Below are 18213 nucleotides of genomic sequence, written 5' to 3'. Positions count from 1 at the left end.
GAGTTGCTAAGTTCTCTGGTTTCTGATCAGCTAAGAGGCAGGAGCCTTAGGGCAAAATTCTTAAAAAGAAAAAAAGCCCTCAAAAGCTGTTCAGTTGGAAGCAGAATTCATTGCAGTTTGGCTAGGCTCATCTTGGTGACCCACTAGATCTGAAGACATAGCTTGAAAAAATAATAGTGTAAAATATCTCACTGATTCGCTTTATTTCTTAAAATGTGGCCTAGAAAAATTAAAACTACGTAAGTGGATCTTAAGGCTCTAGATAGTTCCTTTGGACATTCATTAGAAACAATTTTTTATATGTGTAGTTTTCATTTTAGGCGCCCCACAAAGAAAGTAAGGAGAACTTTTCTCTTACTTGTATCTTCCTGTCGAAATATGCAAATGAATTTGAACAAAATATATTTGGCATGTTCAGGTCTTTGCATAAACAACTCAAGCATAAAGTTTTTTTCAGATTTTTTGCTTATTTCTCAGGAAGCCCCTGTATTGCTACCTTTTCTCAGCCCTCCTCTTTTTTCCTTTGTCTGTAGAGTGAGACACCCTCCCTGACAGGCAATGATGTGGAAATGCCACCAGAGCCTTTCAGGTTTCATTTTCATGAACCGGGTACCGGTATTTGGGGCTGGCCAGTTTGTTCCCCTGGGACCTCTAACCCATTTGGAAATGGATGTGCCATTATGACAGGACAGTTGTGCCCTTTGGTGTCACCATGACCACCAAACTCCTCGCCCGTCCTTTCTGTCTCCTGGCTCTGCCTCCTAGGAGGCTTTCTGCCATTCTTGCTCAGACCCAGTGAACTGTGTGGCCCTTTTCTAGCCGGTCCAAGCAGGTTTTCTCTTAGCACAGCCCAGTGAGCTGCCCAGTATTTACTTTCCCAGTTCCGTTTATCATGACAACTTCCCACAGAGACACAGAAACTGAGTTAACCACCAGCCCCCTCAGCCAGTGGCACTTCCTGTCCTGGGCGCTGCCCAAGGAAATAATAAAGCAATTATTTCTTACTTGAAGCTGTGCATCTTGAAGGACGGGTGAGAGAGAAAAGGACATTTATTCATGCAGTTGTGTTCCAGGCCCAGTTACAGGTGATTTGCAGATGGAAATATCGTTTGATATTCACCTTAGACCTACAAGGTCGCTTTCTTTTATTCTTATTTTGACTTATCGGAAATAGCAGAGTTGTCTTACACCTCAGGGCCTCTGCTTAGGTTGGTATGGGTTTTGTCCCGCAGAAAACTGGTCTCCAAGATGCAAATAGGGGCTGAGTGAAATTCAGCTCCTGCTCTATTCGCTAATCCTTGGGCCCTGCTTGGGCCGTATTGGCCTGGAGGAAGGGATGTCTTCCCAAGTCACACAAAGACACACTGCAGGCTAGAATTGCCCAGGTCTGGCCCAAAGCCCCACTCCATCCCTCTCAAAGTTCCTGAGAAGAGGGATGTTGCCTGCTCTTCCCCATGAGCCCTGTAGGCAGGGACCCAGCCACAGTGTCTGGAGGACAGGCCCTTGGTCAAGCTGGTTCCTCCTTCCTTGGTTCACGCCATTCTTGGGCTGACAGATGCCTTGTTCGTCTTGTAGACTCCCAGCTGCAAAGTCATCACGTCTATTATAGGGAAGGCTGATCCATTCCACTGCTCACTGTGAAACTAATCAAACTTCTTTGGTCCCACCCTACAACATCCTCTTACCACCTACTGCTATGGCACTCTGTAAGAGTCAATTTCTTTTTGGTCAATATACATTCATGGTAAAAAATTCAAATATAAAGGAGGATCCAGGGAAAAGTGAGTTTCCTTCATACACTCAATTCCAAGTTTCTCAGACTCCTTCCCCAGAAATAACCACTGTTACTAGTTTTTTTCTTCTTCCAGAGATATTTTATGCATAAACAAACATATATATATATATATATATATATATATATATATATATATATATATATATACATCTCAGTAACTCTCCCCCCTCACTTTAAAACCTAAATAATAGCATATTACACACATATTGTCCAGTACCTTGCTCCTTCCTCCCATTAATAATAGAGATTAGATAGTCTTTATATCTGTGCATTTAGATTCACCTCATTAAAAAAAATCTCATGGTGTCTGTACACTTAGACCTATCTAATTTTCTTAATCTCATGGTATAGCTGTATCACAGTGGTTCTCAATCTAGGGTGACTCTGTACCCCCTCCCCCTCCAGCCAGGAGACAACTTTGGTTATTACAACTGGGGGTGGTTACCAACATCCAATATGGGTAGAGGCCAGGAATGCTGCTAAATATCCTATAATACACAGAACAGTCCCCCACAGCAAAGAATTATCTGGCCTAAAATGTCAATAGTGCCGAGACCGAGAGATTTTGCTGTATAATAACTCAGTTAACCAGATCCCCTATTGATAGGCACTTAGGTGGTTTCTAATATTTTGATATATAGGCAGTGCTGCAATGACAATGGTATAAATTGGAGTTCTCAGTTGCAGACGATATAATCTATTTTAGTTTAAGCAGAAAGGGATTATAAGGTGGTGACTAAGTTTTTGAGAAGGTTAAGAGTCAAGTTTGGATGCTTCCCAGCCAATAATAGATACCAGGCGGAGGGTCCAACACCACCACAGAAAATTTCTAGTGGAAATTCCAGCGCTGTTGCCTCATGCCATTGATATTAGTGATGCTAAGGATGTTATAACCTGCACAAGAGCCACCCCTGATGGACCAGAGGCTTGGGCTGCTATGCTGGCCAGAACAGCTGAATGTACCACAAATGACTGCTGCCTCCAATCCTGCGTGATGCATCTGCTGGACAAAATTGGGCTGGAGATGATCAAGAGACAGGCGTGGAACTCAGGAGCATCACGGCTGGACCTACACATCAGGGAGCTGAAGGCACGATGTGGATGAGATTCTCCAGAGCCAATTTTTAACTTGGAGTCTTTGCTAGGGGTCTGAGAATAGCATCAGGGGGGTCACAGATCTGGACAGGAAAGAGTACATTTAAATTTTTACTAACCTCCAATTGACATTTAGCATTTTTCTCAATAGGCTGTCTATAGGCAACAAACCACAGCAGTGTCTGGGTCTTTGACACCAACAGAAATCTCAGAAATGTTCATATCACATTGCAGCTGTTGCAGGTATCTTAAAACATTTTTTACATTCCATTCTACTTCAAAATTCAGATATTATGCTATCAGGTCTGTATATTTGATCATGAAGATGTTTTTAAGAAATATTTTGATAACTGTTTTCATTTAATTGGTTTCCTTTGTATTCTTACAATGTTTGTTTTATGCATTTAAAAATATTCTAAGAAGGGATCCACAGAATTCACTAGACTCTGGCACAAAAAGAGATTAAGAACCTCTCATCTGGAACTAATCACAAACTCAACCGCCTCCAAGGGCCAGGTAGAGGCCTGAAAACCAGGACCTGCTTTGGTTTCTTACGTTTGAAGGGAAGAAATATTTTCCCTTGCTTTTAATTCCACTCTAAGAACAACTACGTTAAACACTTGGTATAAATGGCAATTGACTCTGGTTTCCATGTCAGGAATACTAGGAAGTAATGGAGACTCTGGTCAGTTGCAAGCACATGCCCCAGCAGCTTCTTGTCCCAGCTGACACTTGCCCTGCAGGAAAGTGGGCCCTGGATGGCCAGAGCCTCCAGTTTTCAAGAAAAGCCAGAAGTTTGGATTTTTCTCTATTTTTAGTGTTGGCAAATGGTTAAAAAAAATTAAAAACAACATGTAGGCTACAGACAACCTGTCTGTGGGCTGCGTTTCACACCAGACTGCAGTTGGGGCTTTTGAGTCTCGAGGAAGAAGCAAAGGAGGCTGAAGACAGAACTCTGGAGAGCACTGCTATCTGCAGGGGGAGCAGAGAAGGAGAATGCAGGGAAGGAGCTAAATGGACAGTGGGAAAGGGGGGAGGGCCCGGAGCAGGGATGCCAAGTAAGGAGACTTTTAAGGAGTGAGAGGCCCCCGTGTTTCGTGAGTCAGGAGAGGTCCACTGAGAGAGATAAGCCTGGAGAAACAGTCACTTGAGGTAGCCTTTCAGAAGTCACAGTCTGAGCCTATTACTCCCTGCCATGCTGCTGCATGAATGCCCTTCCCCACCTACGCCTTTGACTTTGCCATTCCGTCTGCCTGTTACACCGTATCCTCTGCTGCTTGGTGAACTCCTACTTATCCTGTAAGGCCTGGCTTCAATGTCACCACCTCTTTTTCCTCTTCTGTGGTTGTCTACCTGATGGATGACTTGCTCTCCCAGAAGAGTTTCCACAGTCCTTGATTCCATGTTACAGCACTTACCACATTTGATTCAAATACACTTTGGGGGCTTCCCTTGTGGCGCAGTGGTTGAGAGTCCGCCTGCCGATCCAGGGGACGCGGGTTTGTGTCCCGGTCCGGGAAGATCCCACATGCCGCGGAGCGGCTGGGCCTGTGAGCCATGGCCGCTGAGCCTGCGCGTCTGGAGCCTGTGCTCCGCAATGGGAGAGGCCACAACAGTGAGAGGCCCGTGTACCACACACACAAAAAAAAACAAACAAAAAACAAATACACTTTGGGGTTTGTGGGTCTTACCCACATCTTGCCCACTGGCTATAAGGTCCAGTGGCTCAGGGACTGGATTTTTTTATCCTCTTCTCTCTACGTCTGCCCCAGGCTTGGTACATATTATGCAGTGCTCAAGCGATGTTTGCTGAAGCACAGGGGTTAAGAGCAGGAACTCTGAGCCAGGCTGCCTGGGTTGGGAACCTGGCTTTGCCACTTTCTGTGTAGGCCTGGGCACAGCTTTTTACCTTTCCATGCCTTTTTGTTCATCTGTAAAATGTAATCCTCATGTCAACATTTTATTGTGAATAATAAAATTAAACAAGCTATACTTACAGCACTCAGAACACTGCCTGATACTTAGTAAGCCTTATCAAAGTGTTATTATAAATATGTTATATATAAATATTATTATTATTATATGTTAGCTTTGTTATTAAATTGCTTCATCTATTTTGTACACTAATGCATCCTCAGTACCCTGGACAGTCCCTGGAACACTGTAGGTACTTAATAAATATTTGTAGAATCAATGAATGAATGAGTGATGGACTTCCCTCTGTTTGCCCTCACTCCAGTGTCACACTGCCCTCCCAGTGGGAGTGGGGTGGGTGACAGGGTGTTCAAGGGCCATTAGGGCCTAAGTCACGAATTTAGTAGAAGTTTGTGGGCATAGCCCACAATTATTTCTCTAGGAAAACGTGTCTAACCTACAAAGGAAGTTCTGGAACCCACGTCACAGGTAAGCTGGGAAGGAAAATCTGCATGGCACATGTACCAGGAATAACCTCCTTTGTCTTGTTTTATTCGATACTTTCAAATTTCCTTCTCTAGGCAAGGCTGATTAGAGTGCAAGTTGCAAGTTAATTTGAATTTCACTTTTTGTCCTTGCTCTTATAGGGGGTGAAAAGGCTTCAGCACACTTTAAAGTGTTCACATAACCAACATAAGGAGTGTTTTGCAGCCACACAGACCTGGATTCAAATCAGGACCCCTGACCCTTAGCTGTTCTATAATCATGGATTGCACTCAGCCTGAGTCTCATTTTTCTTACTTGTAAAATGGAGATAGCTTTACTTTCTTCATAAGACTGTAATGGGAAAACAATTAATTGTGCATTTTGAAACCACTTCAGCTCTATACAAATATCAGTTATTATTGGATCTCCACATTGGTTCCTCGGTAGGGTTTCAGGAGAATAAAGAGTAGCCCTTTATTAATAAAAAAGGCTGGGAAATCCCTGATCTAATCTCAGTGCTCTTTGAGATCCGGAGGGTTTGGGCTTTCCATTCCAAGAGAGAGTCAAGCCAAGCTACTCACGGGCCAAGCCGTGAGGGTGTGGGTGGGCGATCAGTGCTTGACCAGACTAGGACCCAAGGGTCCGGGGTAAACTCCATGCTTTCTTTCATGGCAAACGTCACAATCTACAAACCCTGGTAAGGACTTCAGGAGACTCAAGCCTGAAAGACGATGAGTGAATACCTAGACGCAGGGAGAGGGTCGGTGGAGGAACACTAGAGCCAGAGAGGGAGGAACACTAGAGCCAGAGGAGGGAGGCTGGCGCCGGAGGGAAGATGCATTTGATGCAGTGTAAGGGGAATGGAGCGCTGGAGGTCTCCATCCTGAGCGAAAGTGAGGCCCAGTGAAAGGGGCCAGCCTGAGGAATTTCGGTTCCCGCCCCTCGACTCCCGGCTTTGACTACAGTTCCGCCCGCAACCGCCCTGGGCCCCTCGCCCCGCCCCCAGAGGGTAATTGGGCCGTACCATTATGCCATCATAGGGGTGGGGTGAATCGTGGGCTTAGTCCTGCAAAGCAAATTTAACTTCTTTGTCAGAAAAACAGAGGATTATATGTATTATTTGCAAGGTTCTTAGTTAATACGCTTCCTTTCTGCCTGCTAGGGTCCTCTATACTCCCTGAATAGTGGCAGGAGTAGGCCACGATTCCCCCTTTCCTTTCCGCAGTTGGTGCGTTCCCCCGGCATGCGTAGGCGGGGAGGCGTACATAAACCTCGACGCAGGAGGCGGGGCTGCTCAGTCCTCGAGGCGTCGGTGTTGTGGTGTTGGAATCTCGTTGATCGTCGGCCTGTGCGCGCGTGCGCGGACATGGCCTCAAACGGTATGTAAGGGCGCGAGGCGGCGGTGGCGCGCCGGCTCCAGGCCTCGTTCCCTCCCAGTCGGGCTTTTGTTTTTCGGTGGGACCTGGGCGGCGATCGCGTGTAGGGTCTTCTCGCAGCACTGGCGGGAAGCAGCGGAGAGGGGTGGAAGGGGGAGGCCGATGTCGCCATCTTGTTTCGCTCCTCTGGCGCCTGGCGTGGGGCGGGAGGTCTTCCCTTCGCAGCCCCTATCCTTGAGGTGAGGGTTGGGAGGGACACTTCTTGGTGATTGGAAACGTGAGGCATGGATGGAAATGCCCGGTCCCTGTAGCCTTTTCTCCTCCTCGTCCCCAGCCTCGCGCTCGGGCCCGCTTTGTCGCAGTGCTGCATCCGGGCATTCGGAGCGCGCACGCGCTCTGCTGGCCCCTCCCCCCTTTCTGGCGGCGCGAACCCCCCCCTCCCGCCTCGTGTCGGCCCTGCTTTTTGTCGCGAGACCCTTCGCTGGAGGCTCCGCGGCGCGCGTCCGGTTTGGGCCTCGCCCCGGGGGTCCCTCGGGAAGGGGCGGGACCGCCTTGTTCCCGCCTCGCTTGCCACGCGGGCGGGGGCGGAGGCTTGGGCGCGCTTAACGGCTGGGGGTGGTCCAACGGACTTGGGGACCCGGCCCGAGGCTTTTCCCGCCTAAATTTCCTCTCTCGGAGGTGGGAACCGAAAGGAACGGCCGCCCGAGGCCACACCTTCTCCCGGTCCTTTTGCCCTTTTCTGCGGGAGGAAGCGCCTCGTTTCCTGTACCGGCGAGACGAGTGGATCTGGCCAGTGCGTCTAACATGTGGCGTTTTAAAAGCGCTTTCTCTTCCTTCGGTTCTCCGAGTCTCCCCACAGCCCCGAGGCAGGCAAGGAGGAGATAAGAAAACGCACTCGTGGGGAGCCACAGGGCTGGGGACTTGAGTACCAGTCGACTTGCCTCCCGAGGCGACCGCTCTTTGATGGTGATCTCTGTTGTTTGGGATCAAAGAGCGCTCTTCTCTTGGTTGGCTAGCTTTGCATTAAAAGCCTCCCGTTTCCAGTCTCCAAGATTGGGCAAAGGGTGAAGAGCGGCCTCTTAGGAGACATTCTTGTTTTTCGGATTGAAAAAGTGGAGGCTACGTTCCGAACAATTATGCCTCTGGCTTGAATTAAAACCTGTTCTGCTGAAGCAGCTGTGTGACTTTAGCTTGACTCTTGGTGGTATCTTCGTCTTCGAGCGGGTGTGAGAAGGAAATGTGTGTAAATTTGTGCAGCTCCTGACATCGATTGAAGTTGCAGAAAATTGTAGCTGTTCACCAAGACTCTTGCTTTTTCCAATACTTAAGGCTTCTTGGTCTCTGTAGAAATTCGCTGTTTTTTTTTTTGCTTTTCTTTATTGTAAGAAAACTTGACTACGGTCTGCCAGATTGCTTCTCTCAACTAGGGTTTCATGTGGGAATTTATGCCTCGTTGACTTTCCTCTCTGGGGGCTCCAAAGCTAGCTTGAGTTAAGACTTTTCGCTCTAGTCTACTTTTAGGGATGGTTGAAGGTAATATAATTGTGTTTTTGTTTTTTAGACTATACTCAACAAGCAACCCAAAGGTGAGTGTCATTTCTGGGCTTCCAAAGTTTGTAAAGGGCAAGGGTGGCTAAGGTGTTTTTTTTCTGAGAGCACGGTTTGTCTTTTTCTCCAGTTATGGGGCCTACCCAACCCAGCCTGGGCAGGGCTATTCCCAGCAGAGCAGTCAGCCCTATGGACAGCAGAGTTACAGTGGCTACGGCCAGTCAGCGGACACTTCAGGCTACAGCCAGAGCAGCTATGGTAGTTCTTACGGACAGACCCAGAACAGTGAGTCTCTTTTAGTGGATCACCCCACCTCTTCCTGCTCTTTCTGAATGTTGCTTTTTTTAAACCTAAGCAGTGCTGAAATGTTTGCTTTAACCAGTCTATGACCCTTAAAGCACTTTAGCATTTGAGTCCTTTCAAACAAAAATACTTAATTGGTTTGTAATTGTTTCCTATTATTTTCTTTGACTTCTTACTTTTCCATTTATGTTGCACTTTTCCCCATTTCCCCTAAGAATGAAAGTGAAATGGGAGGGCGGAGCGGGGGGAGTATTGCCTAAAGGGAGAAAACTTTTAGGTACTTAAAGGGAGAAAATGACTTCCTTGAAGATGTTTGAAGTCAGACTGCTGTATATCACATGATACACCAGGAGGTGGAATTTGCCCTGAGGTCCTGAAGTGTAAATAATATGGGGTTGTCTTATTTGTACTGCACACTTAAAGGGCAGGTTAAAATGCTGTTAATTAATAGGGATCTCTTGGGCTGTGATTAGTGGTGGTCCTCGAGGCTGGCTTTGGTGTGGGTGGGATGAGATTGGAATTCTGAAGTTGGTAGACGTTGGAATATTAAGCTTTAAGGTAAAAGAGAAAGGTAATCTCTGACTGTGAGTTGCAAGATTTCCAAGCATCTTCAAAGAGGCTGACTTTTTTAAGTATGGGAAGCATTAGGTGGTATATAATGTTTTCTTCAACCTATTCCCTGCCTTTTCTCTTTGATCATAGTTTTTGTGACTTCCTTTTTCTTTTAGCAGGCTATGGCACACAGTCAACTCCCCAGGGATATGGCTCAACTGGTGGCTATGGCAGTAGCCAAAGTTCTCAGTCGTCTTACGGGCAGCAGTCCTCATACCCTGGCTATGGCCAGCAGCCAGCTCCTAGCAGCACCTCGGGAAGGTAAGGAGTTGTGGGGAGAGGGGAGAGGTAGATTAGGGGTGCATGAGTGAGCATGAGGACTAACGGGGGTGGCCTCTGTTGGGTACAGAGAATGGGATGTACTGAAAGTGAAAGAAGGTTTTGGACATGCTGGCATTATGATTCTGCTTTTTCCTTTTCCGTAGTTACAGTAGCAGTTCTCAGAGCAGCGGCTATGGGCAGCCCCAGAGCGGGGGCTATGGCCAACAGTCTGGCTATGGTGGACAGCAGCAAAGCTATGGACAGCAAAGCTATAATCCCCCTCAGGGCTATGGGCAGCAGAACCAGTACAACAGCAGCAGTGGAGGTGGAGGGGGTGGTGGAGGTGAGATGTGTTCAGCTTTGTCTCGTACCTGCTTTTTGTAAAGGAATTGTATCCTGCTCGACCCGTTCCCTAAAAGGGTTCTTGAAAATGTTGGGCTTTTGTTTCTTAGCTTCATTTTAATTTTTATTGTAATTTATCACCTGGTGTAGTTGAACTGCTTTATGCCACCTCGCAGTCTGTTTTGTGTTTTTTAAAGGCATCCTTTCTTTCCTGACAGGTAATTACGGCCAAGATCAGTCCTCCATGAGTGGTAGTGGTGGCGGCGGTTATGGCAATCAGGACCAGAGTGGTGGCGGCGGCTACGGGGGAGGCCAGCAAGACCGTGGGGGCCGTGGCCGGGGCGGTGGCGGTGGTTACAGCCGCAGCAGTGGTGGCTATGAACCCAGAGGTCGTGGAGGCGGCCGTGGAGGCAGAGGCGGCATGGGGTAGGTGTCTTGTGAGCCAGGGAGTAACATGAGTGAGCAGTGTGGAGGGTTGCATGAATCTCCCTTGAAGCCTAGTCCCTTAGTGCATGGTTAGTCTTATTCTAGGGATTTGTGAGGGCTTTGATTTAGGAGCATTGACTGTTTCTTCTTCATACATCCCCATTTTATTTTTGTGAGAACTTGGGAGCCTGAAGTTCTACCCACACCTCTGTATAGAGATTTGAGTACTGACACTTTTATTTCTGAAGAAAAAGAAACATGGGTGTATATGGATTGGAGTCATTGATATCCTAGGCAAGAAAAATGGAAGTAAAGGCTTCTTTGTCTGCAAGGGAAACCGATGATCCCACTCCTGGTAATAGGGAAACTTGTTACTTGTATTCCCACGTGTCCTCTGAGGAAGTTGTAAATGGTTAACCTGACTTGAGCTTCCAGGAATTGGCTACTCTCTCTCTGTATTCTGTAGTCATTTGAATCCACGAGCACTCATTTGACTGACAGTAATGATTTTGTGTGTGACTTGGTTCATGGGGCTATCTGAAGTGTGCAGACCTTTTGGACAAAATACAGTACGCTTGACAGTGGTATCCCACCTATTTGCTCCACTGTCCCCCTTCCTCTGGTTACTTGCCCAACTGGACCTTCTTTCCTCCCCTTCCCGCTGAAGTTGAAGTAAAACCTTAGATTTGATGTTAAAGCATTTGTCAAATCTGTTGGTAAATATGATTTGAAGGACCCTACTCTGTCTCCCTTGAGAGGGGAGGAATGTCAGTGTGTTACTCCTTTTTGGGGAAAAGTAGGTTTTTTAAAAAGAGTTTGTGTATGGTAAGTATTCAGAGGTGGGTGGGGGCAATCTCAAAAACCGTACAAAATAAGGAAAACTCTGTTGTGTGCGTGTGTTTAATGCAAAACTTTAAAAAGAAAAACAACTGTTAATGTGACTGTTAACTTGCTCTGCATTTTATGTGCCACAGGTATGAAAGGTGACATTGCAAAATACTCCGCTCTTCTCACAGTGTAGAAGGGGTGACCCCGGGGGTGGGGAGAGATCAAAAACAGCTCAGTAGTTAGGGTAGGGCTTAGTTAAGTTTGTCTCGCTTTAAGGGGAAATTGCCTTTGGTTTTGACTTTTTATGGAACGGGGTTGGGTCTGCTTGCTGCTTTCAAAGCAAAAAACCACAAAAATGTGTTCAGGGCTACCCCAGCCTGGTGTGAAATGTCTTCTGGGTAAATCGGGGGTAGGGTTTTTAAACCAACTACTGGGTTGTCATCCAGTCGCGACAAGAGGAAAAAACATCTGCTACGTCGGAAGAACGACCAAGGAAAATGGGTCTTTTTTTTTTCCAGAGGAAATAGATATATAACCTTTTAAAGCAAAATCCTTAAAAATTGTGTCTGAGAAATTGCACACGTGTGTGTGACATGCTCAAAGGTCAGACAAGGGGTGGTCAGGAAGGGGAATGTATTTTAGTAGCCATTTGTATTACCATTTTCCCAAAACACCTACCCATGTTTGGGGAATGTTGAACAAAATCAAAAACTGCCCTTTTGTAGCCGTTGGAAGCTTCATGTCCTTTCTTCTAACTTGTCTTCTCCAGCGGAAGTGACCGTGGTGGCTTCAATAAATTTGGTGGTAAGTGAACAGAGTTTCCAAAATTCCCAACTCCCAGCAATGCTTTGTCTGATTGTTCATTTGCAGATGTCTTAGCGTGTTTTAAGTGTCAAAGGTTTTGGAGTGTCCAGAACCACCTCCAGAAAGGGGTGGGGTAGAATGCCACCTGCTGCCAGATGTGTGCTAACCTGGAGGCAGGCAGGGGTAAGACTCAGCAGGCATCTGGTACCAATTCGGTTTGACCCAGGTTAAATAAGAGGTGTTTAAGTAGGCCTCTGACAAGAGTGTTGCCACACCCGGCACTTAGTGAGCACCGTAATGAGAAACTGGAGAGTGTGCTGGACCACGTGGGGCCCACTTGGCTTTAGGATCCTTTTGATCAGTGTGTCCGAGGTTAGTGTGTGTGAGTGAGTGTGTGTGTGTGTGTATGTATGTATGTGTATGTAAATATTTCCAAATGTTTTAATTCTGGACGAGGGATGTGAACTATTGCCCTGCCCTGAGGATGGTGAAGTTGGTATATATTTATATATTAAATACTGAATGGTGTCAATGCGATTCTACATACACGCATTTAAACTCAATTCAGGTGGGCAAATAGAAACTAGCTCTGGGAAGGAAGGTGTGGACTACTTCCAAGAAAGGTTGGGAGTATGTGTGGCTCATGGGAAATAACCAGGTCTTAAACAGCACAAACTGAATTCATGGAAAAATGGCAAATTTGAGAAGTCTCCCAGTAAGCTGGAACTTTTCTGGTTTGGTTAACTAACAAAAGGTTTCTTGATTTGTCTCAACATTTAAAGCCAAAGGCTTGGGTTCATGATTTAGGTGTCATTGAGTGTGGGTACAATATTTATGATGAATTCAGATAAACTTTGGTCAAAGATGGTCTCTGGAAAAAAAATAGAGGCTGCATTATGGAAATAAGATTTCTGGTCTGTTCCCTGGGACATGCTTAAAAAATACAATAGCTGTTATGTATGATTTTTATTTTCATGTGGTTTTGGGGGAAACAAACATGGTTTTAAGAATGGTTTCTAAAGATGAAATTAAAAATTGTTCTACAAGGGATAAGTGTCTTTGGTGTTAAAGTTTGGAGAAACTGTATGGATGCATATCACATTGCTGGTGGTGAGCCCATTTCTCTCTGGGGTGAGAGAACAGGGCCAAGCTATGAGTTGGTTTGTTAACTTCAAGGGGTCTCCCTCCTGGCCCTCCCAGTCTGTGCTGAGGACATTTCCCAGCCTGAGCTGGGGGAGGCAGCATTTTCTGAAGTGTGGCGTTGTCCCTGTGGGGACTCAAGTTACATACAGATCTTAAGAAAAGGGGCCTCTGTCTTCCCCAGACCTGCCTAGGATTTTTCTCTGGGCAGGCAACCCAGGACAGGGTTTGGAGTGAGGCTGTGAGCACTTAACCTGATATTTTGCATAAGTTTGGATTTGGTGTGTATTTTTCTCCTTGTCTTTCTCAGCCTGTTGACTAACGGCTCCTCTTTCCTTGTTTTTTTTGTTTTTTTTTTCATGTCACTTAAGGCCCTCGGGACCAAGGATCACGTCATGACTCTGGTAAGTCCAGAGGTGGCATGAAGGAATGGCTCAAGTGGTATCAGGACTTTTCCTGGATGTCCTTTGAAACTTAAAGGGATCTGAAGAACAGGGGTAGAGAAGAAGGAAAATGTGGGGAAGGGAGTTCAGGTGTAGCTATACTTAATAGTGATTTATAAATGAGCCATGTATCAGAAATACCTGATGTGGTGATTTCCTCTCCCAGCAATTTAATAGGTCCGGGAGGAACCCGAGAATTTGCATTTCTAACAAGTTTTAGGAGATGCTGATGTATCTGTGTGTGGACCATAATCCTGAACTGCTGCTTCAGTTAAAGCAGTGGCTTTTAAAAATGGGGATCGTAACCAAATTATTGAACGAAAAAGACACAGAAAGGGAAGCACTTAGTGTATTTTTTGTTTTAATTATGTTTATATACTGGATTTTAGTGTAAAATAGGTTTCTTAACTTGGGGGTCTTAACATTGACAAACAACTGGTGTACATACTGTGTGGTTGGGCAGTTAACTCCTGAGCCCTGGTTTCTTTAGTGAGTATCAACATGTTTCAAAGGGTAGTTGTAAAATTAAGTTTAAATTTGTGAAGTGGCTGGCATACTGGTACTCAGATAATAAAATAGAAGGGATGGGGATTTCTTTTGTCTGACCTAAATCAAAGTATATTGCTTGCTTTAGAATTTTTTTTCTTTGAAAGCGAAATAGCAAGTGTTAAAGTTATTAAGAGTCACTGACTTGTTTTACCTTTGCTTCTCTCTTCAAATTCATGTTTCTGTCTGCGTTTGACAAGCAGAACAGGATAATTCAGACAACAACACCATCTTCGTTCAAGGCCTGGGCGAGAATGTTACAATTGAGTCTGTAGCTGATTACTTCAAGCAGATTGGTATCATTAAGGTACTTGTGGAGCAGAGTGGGTGCTTTCTATCAGTGCTGCAGGCTTTTGGATTTCACACCTTAGTGAAAAAAAAGTCTTAATGGTTGCCTGCTTAATTTGTTGAGGAAAGAACATTAGCCTTTGCCATTTTCTAAAGGGAATCACATTTTAACACAAAAGAGGCACAATTTATAAAAAAGGGAGTGTCTAAAACTTATTTGTAGTCTATAATCTTTACTTTCATCTTTTAATATTGAAGTGAGAAACAGTTATAGTTGATGGCTTTAATTCAAGTTACATGAAATAGAAAGGTATGGTTATGATAGTGCTGTCTTAAGACTGATGTTATCTCACGTTGATTTCTTCAGACAAATAAGAAAACAGGACAGCCCATGATTAATCTGTACACAGACAGGGAAACGGGCAAGCTGAAGGGAGAGGCAACAGTATCATTTGATGACCCACCTTCTGCTAAAGCAGCTATTGACTGGTTTGATGGTATGTATGAGGAGGCTGGCAGGGGTGGGGCACAGGGCAACCAGCTTTGGGAAACGGCCTGTGTTTTGAGGATTTCTGTGAGTCTTCCAACGCTCCCTATAATGGTGTGGTCTTATTTTTTCTTACGTTTCATGAGATTGTAAACATTTATAAGAAGACGGAGTCCACTCTTGATTGTACCAAGTGTGTTTTTGGACCCACAGGTCTTAATAAAAAGTCTCCTTATACCTCCTTTATTTCTTTAGGTAAAGAATTCTCTGGGAATCCTATCAAGGTCTCATTTGCTACTCGGCGAGCAGACTTCAATCGGGGTGGTGGCAATGGTCGTGGAGGCCGAGGACGAGGAGGTGAGGAGCTACTTCTGCTGGCGTAAGAGGTGATGGGGAGAGAAGGGAGGGAGGGTGGATGGGGAGAGAAGGGAGGGAGGGTGGTAAGGGTTTACATGGGAGAGAAGGTTAGGTTAAGCAAACTTGGAAGCGGAGCAGACCTGTTATTGTGTCTACACTAGGACCCATGGGCCGTGGAGGCTATGGAGGTGGTGGCAGTGGTGGCGGTGGCCGAGGAGGATTCCCCAGTGGCGGTGGTGGCGGTGGAGGACAGCAGCGAGCTGGGGACTGGAAGTGTCCTAATCCGTGAGTGAAACTTCTTTAATTCTTTTCTCAGCCGTCTTACACGTGTGCCCTTTGGTACTATGGTAGAGCTTGTGTTTTCCGACTAATAGATATCAAAGGTACACTTTGACAGGCTTGGCCAGGAGTCACCTAGGTGACGTAGCTCTAGAGGGAAAGGTATTGGACTGGGTTCAATAGCCTGCAGTTTTTGTCTGGCTCGCTCCTGAGAAACAAGCCCTTTTGCTTTTCCGAGGCCTCATTTTCCTCACGTATCCGTAAGGTAACTGGAGTGTTCGTAATTCTAGGTCTTGTCTTACCGCCCCCCGGCCCTGACTAATTGTCTTATTTTTCTCAGTACGTGTGAGAACATGAACTTCTCTTGGAGGAATGAATGCAACCAATGTAAGGCCCCTAAACCAGATGGCCCAGGAGGGGGACCAGGAGGCTCTCATATGGGTAAGGAAGAGGCAGAGCTGGTGATAAGGAGTTGGGATCAAAAAGGAGGCTAGAGGGAAGGTAGGAAGAATTTGGGTGATGTGATATGGGGATATATCATATTTCTTTTTTCCTAGGGGGAAACTATGGAGATGATCGTCGTGGTGGCAGAGGAGGCTATGATCGGGGCGGCTACCGAGGCCGAGGCGGGGACCGTGGGGGCTTCCGAGGGGGCCGGGGTGGTGGGGACAGAGGTGGCTTTGGCCCTGGCAAGATGGACTCCAGGTAAGTAAGACTCTAAATTGAAAGTAGAACAGTTGAACAGAGGTCATGGGATTGCAAGGTTTTGGGACAGTGGTTTCATTTTGAGGGCTAGGTTGGAAAGCTGAGACTGTAACCATAGTGGGTAGGGAAGGAAGATTATGTGGGAGAGCTAATCTGTAGACTCCCATATACTCTATACCTAGGGAGATAGGAGCTATTTCTTGGGGTTGGGTAGCAGGGGCAGATAGAATTTCGGGGGTGGGGTGGGTAGAGAGGTTGGTAACTCAGACCTAATGGATACTCTTTCTTGCAGGGGTGAGCACAGACAGGATCGCAGGGAGAGGCCGTATTAGCCTGGCTCCTGAAGTTCTGGAGCAGCTTTCTTCCTGTACCCAGTGTTACCCTCATTATTTTGTAACCTTCCAACTCCTGATCACCCACGGTTTTTTTGTGTCGGACTATGTAATTGTAACCATATCTCTGGTTCCCATTAAAAACCATCATTTTAGTTAAATTTTCTTCCTCTTCCCCCTCTTCACTGTCCTGGAGTGTTGATGTCCAGGTCAAGAATGTGGGGAGTTTTCCTCTTTCAGATCAACCTGCCTTGTGGGAACTGGAATAATTTGTTTGTTCCCACTTAGCAGGAACTGGAATAAAGTGTTTGATACTTGTTTCAGGGAGAAAAGGTCAAGTGTATCCTTGAAAGTAGAGATTAAACTTTTCTGTTATGGTAAAAACTAGATGAATGAAAGGGGTAAATGAGAAACATGTGGTGTGTTGGCCCAGAATTGTCCAACCATTTGGAAGTTTTTCTTTTACCATGTTTATTCACATGCTGGTTTTAGTGAGTTTATTATTTACAGTAGTTCTGTTCTTTTTTTAAGGCCTCTTGGCTCTTCTGGCACTTTTCTGAGTGGGGCTCAAACAAATTAGGTTGCTTTGGGGGTGGTATTCAAGCTTGATCATGATTGGAGCACATAGTTATTAGCCAGTTGGGTGTTTTGCAGGAAGAAGAGTAACTGAGCACCTACTTAATGGCAGGTGTTCCGTGGCCTTGCTCACTTCATGCCCAGTGCATGGGTGATGTGGCTCTCATTTCTCAGGAAATGGTCGACCCCAGGATGGAGTCCCTGTCTTCTCACTTCATTTTCATTTCTTGGCATTTCGTTCTGAAGTCATTGTTCTGAAGGGGACAGACTCCTATCCCAAACGTTGTTTGCGTAGGCCTTAAGAGGATGCTAAATCTTAGGGAAAGAGACTTGGGAAGGAGAGGAGATGGTAAAGGGGGGAAGGTTAGCTGGGAAAGTAAGGTAGAGGCAGTTCTTTATATTTCAGGGTGACCTGCCCCATTAGTTTTCCCGAAGATGGGACTTCGGTAGGTAGGGAGACAGTGGTCTAGCTGGGTCATGTTTACATCCTGCCTATACCCAGAGGGCTAAGGTCATTGATAATTTTGAGAAAGGCAAAGGTTGGGGCCGATAAGTTGAAACCTCAGACTCCAGTGCCCGTCAACCTTACATGCCTTTCCTGACCCCAAAAATCCCCCCCCCACCTTTTTTCCAGCTCAAACTGAGTTTAGAAAACTTTCCCGTCCCTGCCAAGCAGTTCAATTTTAGTTATACAGAACTGAAAATTATAGCCAACAGCAACAGGCTTCTTTGCTGTCAGAAGCACAGCTCGTAGAGCGCCTGGGACCCTAGTGGGAAGTGCTTTTTCTCTTGGTTTAAAATTGTCAAGCATGCTGTAAGTGTTCTCTTCTTAAGAGTTGTTTCGTCTTCCAATCTCTGGTGACTTGAGACGGAAGCTGTGGCTTTGTCAAAAGGAATAGCTGCTTTATCCTCCCTACTGTGTGGAGGTGCTCTACCAAGAGTAGGTGGAGAATGGCTGAGCTTCTCCAGGCAGTGCTTTCCTTTGGCTTACTGAGCTTGGTACACTTGAGAAACCCTCAGAATTAGAGCCAAGGATATGGCATTGTTTCTCCCCCTGGTGTGTTCAACTACCTCTGCTGTTCTTGATCTGCTTTCTTGACAGTGATGCTTGGTTTGAATGGCGCTAACCATGTCTCTGAGAAGTTATACTTGTATGTGCTTCACCTGGTAGGGTTCTGGTGTTAGGGTTTGGTTGTGGTTCCTTCATCCCTACTGCTAGCGGTGAAGGAGGTTGAAGCTCTGGGTGAGACCCAGTTACTGACTGGGACTG

At 46.0% G+C, this 18213-nt stretch overlaps 1 protein-coding gene across 2 annotated transcripts; it reads left to right on the top strand.

Annotated features, from left to right (window-relative positions):
* Window positions 1–6592: 6592 nt before the first annotated feature.
* FUS (FUS RNA binding protein) lies at window positions 6593–16528 on the top strand. 2 transcript variants are annotated; one of them, XM_082600660.1, is made up of 15 exons: window positions 6593–6669; window positions 8228–8252; window positions 8345–8499; window positions 9249–9390; window positions 9555–9733; window positions 9951–10158; window positions 11756–11790; window positions 13302–13334; window positions 14123–14226; window positions 14575–14704; window positions 14950–15051; window positions 15213–15336; window positions 15671–15771; window positions 15888–16035; window positions 16328–16528. In XM_082600660.1, the coding sequence occupies exons 1-15, from the start codon at window positions 6657–6659 to the stop codon at window positions 16365–16367; spliced, it is 1539 nt and encodes a 512-aa protein (XP_082456786.1). In that variant the 5' UTR covers window positions 6593–6656; the 3' UTR covers window positions 16368–16528. The 2 variants fall into 2 exon arrangements, with proteins under 2 accessions (XP_082456786.1, XP_082456785.1); XM_082600659.1 differs by having other exon boundaries at window positions 9246–9390.
* The last annotated feature ends 1685 nt before the right edge of the window (window positions 16529–18213 follow it).

This window comes from Mesoplodon mirus, assembly GCF_964341445.2.
Source record: "Mesoplodon mirus genome assembly, chromosome: 15".
Lineage (NCBI taxonomy): Eukaryota > Metazoa > Chordata > Mammalia > Artiodactyla > Ziphiidae > Mesoplodon > Mesoplodon mirus.
The sequence above is the reverse complement of the archived record's forward strand: the minus strand, read 5'-3'. Positions and strand labels throughout refer to the sequence as shown.

Bases quoted from the DNA above. Each gene is read 5' to 3' on its own strand.
- FUS (XM_082600659.1), top strand. The intron at 8,500-9,245 runs GTGAGTCTCTTT...TTTTTCTTTTAG, and splicing joins TTACGGACAGACCCAGAACA to CAGGCTATGGCACACAGTCA. The intron at 14,705-14,949 runs GTATGTATGAGG...TTATTTCTTTAG, and splicing joins AGCTATTGACTGGTTTGATG to GTAAAGAATTCTCTGGGAAT.